Source organism: Natator depressus, chromosome 5 (genome assembly GCF_965152275.1).
Source record: "Natator depressus isolate rNatDep1 chromosome 5, rNatDep2.hap1, whole genome shotgun sequence".
Taxonomy (NCBI): Eukaryota; Metazoa; Chordata; order Testudines; family Cheloniidae; genus Natator; species Natator depressus.
This window is the reverse complement of record NC_134238.1, coordinates 130,816,744-130,822,743: the sequence shown is the minus strand read 5'-3', so window position 1 is coordinate 130,822,743 and position 6,000 is coordinate 130,816,744. Positions and strand designations below refer to the sequence as shown.

The window sequence follows — 6,000 nt, the reverse complement described above, 5'->3', positions numbered from 1 at the left end:
GACTGTTGAAAAAGTTACTTGACTATGACACAAGAAGATATCAGATTTGAAAGATTAACGAATGAAACAGATGATCAGTAAACTGAAGGACATGCAGGCAGACACCTTTTTATATTAAAAACCAGAGCGGACAAATGTGAAAAAATCTTGGGTCTCGGAGTAATGTTCTTTCTGCTGTTGTAGCTCCAGTACAAGTTCTTCCAAGAAGCTGAATTTTCCTTGTTATTCAGTAACGCCGCATGGTAATGCAGCTTTCGCAGCAAGGGTCAGATTTTTCAGGAGTGCTATGCACCAACAATTATAGCCAGATTTTCAAGAGTGCTCCGCATCCAGAACCTGAGAACAATGGGAGCTGCTGGATATTGGGCATTTTTGGAGTGGCCAGATTTTCATTTAGGTGGAATGGAAGCTGTTGTATGCAGAGTTCTTTTAGAAATCTGTCCTGCAAGATCATTCTCTAAAGTATTTTAATATGAAGAGGTTTCAAAGTTCCCCTGGGATGGGAACACACTTTATTATTAAGTTTTTCAGAAAGATTATACTGTATTTCTATTTGAAAGTAACATTACAGGCTTTGGATTTTATGTTCTTATATTTGTCTAAAACATCTAAATAAGAAAAATCAGGAAAAACAACTGTTTCCACTTATTTTATTAATGTAATTTTTATAAATCCACACTGAATATAAACACACCACATTTTCTGCTTCAAATTACTGTAAACTTAAAGTAATTCTAAACATTTTCACATATCCATCTGGGCTAAAAAAGCCAGATATTGGCCAGTATTTCACAGTAGTACAATAGTCACCTGGGGGGAAAAAAGCGTCTCATACCCACTGTGCCAAGTCTAGGACTATGAAGTATTCGAACACTTGTTCTCAATCTTAATACATCTCTTAGGGATGTAAGAGTTACCTGAAAGTTTTACATGTGCAGGAAGTACTGCAGTTACTGGTGTGTCTCATTTTTAGCTGCCTGTTAACTAGGTAATTAGTAGTTACTTTTAATGGCACACAAATACCCCTGTATAACCTAAAATCATATGGGTACTTAATATTCTGGTATGAGGAGATTCAATGCTCCTACCACTTATTACTGGAAAACAAACTGAGCCCCAAGGTTATAAGGCAAGAATCTGACATTATTTTGTCCTTTAGGCACTAGACTCATAAGACTTTTACCCAATGATGAGCTGGATTTCATGTATTTGTTTCCATGGTGAAGTAGGTTGTCGTTTTAGTTAATAAGACCTGAAATACATGGCCAGTTACCTGGATACTGCCTAAAATCTAAGGTTTACTATAAAGTTGGGTTCTTATCTGAGAAGAGACTTGAAGTAGCATCATGGCATTCTATCTGCATCTTGATTTCCATATCAGAGGTTTGTTGAATAAGGTGCCACATTTGCATATATCCGAACTCAAATTATCTCAAATTCAGAAGTCTACCTTGCAACTGGAATTTCATTTGCAGATTTTAGATCTGACCCCTGAGCAACTTGGATAACTGTTTACCCACAATCATTTTTCAGAGTTGAACTGCAGTCTGAAGAGAAATGTACATTTTCTTTCCCTTTTGCCATTTTCACATGGAGGTAACTGGTTTAATTTAACTATAGAAATGCTTCAAAAGTGCTCACAGTCAGACAAAAGTTAGGCTTGTGCAGACTGGTGTTGATAGAAGAAAACAGTTTTGATGACAAAATGATGACAGGCCAAATGAAAGATGCCACTCACAAAATGCAACATCTCTGAAACACTAATTCCATCGTCTAGAATTGAGAGACTTTCACTAAGACAATAGCTGCTAGAAATGAGTTACCAAACTGGTGTGCAACATATGCAAGGAAGAGGAAGAGGCATTTCAGCAAAAGCTGATGGACAATTACAGCGCATCTTACACCAGAAGTACTCTTACTCATTACCATCAGCAACTAACTGCCCCACCAAAGCTAGTACCAGCATAAGTGGTAGAATAGACAGGGCACATGTATTTTTATTACCATATCATATGACCCTAATCTAAACAGGATTAAATGATAGAGGTATGAACACAGTTTTGGCACCAGTGCTATTGCCATTGCTACCACTGGTGCAGCTTAACCGGTAGTAGCAAAATGATGGGAGATTTTAATAAAAACACTAGTGCAGAAAAGGCAAGAGTGTGGGAGGAGGTGAAATCCATGTATTTATCCTACAGCCAGGGAGAAGGTTAAGTTGCTAAACATTCTGGATTGGGAAAATGGGTATTTCTTGCAACATGTAATTCTTCTTTCACAATGACGGTCTACCTTAGAAAGCAGGAGAAGATGTTAGATATTTGGGATAAGATGCCATGCTAGAACACATCCAGTCACAGCGAAATGAAAATGGAAGAAATACTAAAAACCATATGCTTCAATACAAATGCACATTAACAATTTAATAACAGTAATATTACGTTACTGTCTGATTTACTGCCTACAGAACAGCAAACATAAATCAAAAGTTTTCAGCTGACAGTATCAAAGTGAGTTAGCTGGATAAACATTAGTACTGAAAATTTTCTATTTGCCAAATATCTTTTTTTTTTTTTTTTTTTTTTTTAAAGTGCAAGAGAATTTACTTTTATTCTGGAAAGCAGAAAATGAAAAATATTCTCTAGTTTGTGACTAAGAATCAAGATCAGTGCAACATGAATTATAATAGTAATTCACATTTTTTTCTAGGGAACAAAGGCCTTGTTTTTGGCACATTTCCACAGTTTTGCAGTGCGAACTATTTACAATGTTAATTTTTTATTCACGTAATGTGAACGTTTGGTAAAATTTTACTCTAACTCCATTGCTCAATTGAACATGACTACACGAGCCTTTCATACCTTGGAATATGCTACTGTGTGTAACTATCCATTTTATTCAGCTGAAAAAACAAGAATCAAAAACAGAAAATATATGCAAAAATAAACTATAAAGAAAAAAAATAGTCAAATCTGATTGTCATTTTGTTACTAACTTCAGGGGGGGTTACATTTAAAAGTTAGTTTTTCATAAATATAAAAACAAAATCACAATAAATCTCTCATTTAATAAAATCATCATCACTATAAAATCTTATTTAGTACCATTTAAGTTAGAAAGGTCTACCATGATACACACATTCCCAACATTTGAATTACAATTTACAAAATATACTTTAAAGGCTACATGGCAGCAGTGCACAAAGCTCATCACTGCTGCCATTCTGTCACATGTATTTCCTTACATCCTGTTTTCTTTTCCCCATCATTTGAAATAGAAATGTTTCAAAGTGTTACGGTCACATGTAACAAGATAATTTTTTGGCCACTTATTCTGTTTTCTTTGCCTGTCTTTTCTTAATGCTTTCACTGGCCTCTCCAGCAGAACGGTCACAGACTGAAGAGGTTCCGTTGGAAGATACTCTGGCCTCACCCTTTACTTTAGATGGAGTTTGTTGCCAACCAAAGAGTATACGGCCCAGCACAGACTCAAAAGGAGCAAATGGAGAAACTGCAGATTGTGTCAACATCATGGTTACCTATAAAGAAAGTGGTCAAATTTAAGTTAGAAAGCCTTAGCTCTCCAAATAAAAAGACTATTTAAGAAGAATCAGCACATATGGGCTGGTCTGCACACAAAAGCACACACTGATATACCTAAACCAGTTTTAATTCACACTTCTGTTATTTCAGCACAAGTCTGCATGTGGACACTCCTCTAACAGAAGCACCCTATGTCAATTTTACATTACACTCATCTGCTAAATCACAAAGACCTGCACTGAAATAACAAAAGATATATGAAACTTATTTATTTTGGTGCAAGTTTATGCAGACCATCTCTAAGCTTTCAGAACTCTGAATTCCGTATATCCCTAATTTGAAGACAGTGTTGTATTTTACATGTTATAAATATAGGGCATTTCTAGCCTCTGGTGCAAATCTTTGTCGAAAATAACTGCATTTCAACTAAAAATAGAAGTAAACAATCCTAAAGTGTAACACTGTTGCAAAAAAAGCAAACATCATTCTGGGATGTATTAGCAGGAGGGTTGTAAGCAAGAAACGAGAAGTAATTCTTCCGCTCTACTCTATGCTGATTAGGCCTCAACTGGAGTATTGTGTCCAGTTCTGAGTGCCTTATTTGAGGAAAGATGTGGACAAATTGGAGGAAGTCCAGAGAAGATCATCATAAGTTATTACAGGTCTAGAAAACATGACCTACAAGGGAAGATTGAAAAAAAATTGGGTTTGTTTAGTCTAGAGAAGAGAAGAGAGGGGGGACATAACAGTTTTCAAGTACATTAAATGTTGTTACAAGGAGGAGGGAGATAAATTGCTCTCCTTAACTTTTGAAGATAGGACAAGAAGCAATGGGCTTAAATTGCAGCAAGGGCAGTTTAGGTTGGACATTAGGAAAAAATTGCCTAGGGAGGTTGTGGAATCTCCATCATTGGAGATTTTTAAGAGCAGGTTAGACAAACACCTGTGAGAGATGGTCTAGATCAGAGGTGGGCAAACTACGGCCCATCAGGGCTTTGGATCCAGCCCCTGGGATTGCCACCCCTGTGGAGCTGCAGCCCCTGGGAGAGGAGGGGGCAGAGGGCTCCGTGCGCTGCCCTTGCCTGTAGACATCGCCCACCGCAGCTCCCATTGGCCGGGAATGGAGAACCACGGCCATTGGGTGCTTCGGGCAAAGGCAACATGCAGAGCCCTCTGCCACCGCGCCCGCCCCCAGGGCTGTGGTACTGGCCACTTCTGGGAGTGGCGTGGGGCCGGGGCCGGCAGGAAGCCTGCCTTGGCCTCGGTGCGTGCCACTACCATCCCAGAGCCGCTCCAGGTAAGCGGCGCCAGGCCACAGCCTACACCCCAACCCCCTCCTGCACCCGAGCCCCCTGCCGCACCCCACACCTCTCCTGTGCCCGAGCCCCCTGCCACGCCCCTCCTGCACCCCAACCCACTGCCCTGAACTCCCTGCCGCACTCCACACCCCCTCCTGCACCACTGCCCTGAGCCCCCTCATACACTCCGCACCCCTCCTCTGCCCCAACCCCCTTGCCCTGAGCACCTTCCTGCACACTGCACCCCCTCCCACACCCCTGCCCCAGCCCTAAATTCATGGCCCGGCATGCAATTTCCCCACCCAGATGTAGCCCTCGGGCCAAAAAGTTTGCCCATCCCTGATCTAGATAATACTTAGTCCTACCATGAGTGCAGAGGACTGGACTAGATGCTCTCTCGGGGTCCCTTCCAGTCCTATGATTTTATTTCAACTTAGGTTTATTCATTGTATTTCAGTCTAAGTGCACACACAGAAAATAAACTAAGCTTAATAAATGCATGAAGAGTAAGCCAATGAGAAAGATAAAACAGAAGCTCTCTGTCGACAGAGGAAAAAGTCAGTGGCCTGGAAGACTTCTTTACAATTTTCAGTGCATTGCAAGGATTATTTCACTCATAGTAACGTAAAACCAAAATCTGCACAAAAGCCTTGCTATATTAAAACTCGTTATGGATAGATGTTTCTAGCCACAATTAGCCACAAAGGATGAATTATTTACCTGTAGCCTTTTTCCAATTTATGGGTCCAAATCTGAAAAATCTCACACTAAGAGGAGACTGTTCACTGAAGTAAAAGGCTTTGTTGGGTCAGGCCCTAATTAGAAGTCTAAGGAGAACCACATTTCTAGTTCTCTTCTGACCTTGGCACATCTCCAGAATAATACTTCAAACCTTCCATACGTTTCAGTCTATTCTGCCTACATAAGCAAGCATTTTCTATCCTGTTAGATATAGATGTGACCACATGTATTCTCATATAAAGGTGTAATGTAAACTACTAAAATTCCAACTTGATCTTGACCACTGAAATGAAGTATCTTTAAAAAAGTGACATGTATAAAACAAAGCAATAAAGTTACTGTAAAATACTCTAGGGCCTTGTCTAGACTTGAATTATTAGTCTCGTTCTGTGCTAATTGGAAACTAACATCTTAACTAA

At 39.6% G+C, this 6,000-nt stretch overlaps 1 protein-coding gene across 2 annotated transcripts in view; it reads right to left on the bottom strand.

The window, feature by feature from the left end:
• Positions 1-642: 642 nt before the first annotated feature.
• TMEM38B (transmembrane protein 38B) overlaps positions 643-6,000 on the bottom strand; it is a 52,714-nt gene continuing 47,356 nt past the window's right edge. For both annotated transcript variants that reach the window (XM_074953672.1, XM_074953671.1), the window contains exon 6: positions 643-3,538. In XM_074953672.1, coding sequence (XP_074809773.1) covers positions 3,329-3,538 — 210 coding nt within the window. In that variant the 3' untranslated portion in view covers positions 643-3,328. The remainder of the gene's footprint in view (positions 3,539-6,000) is intronic.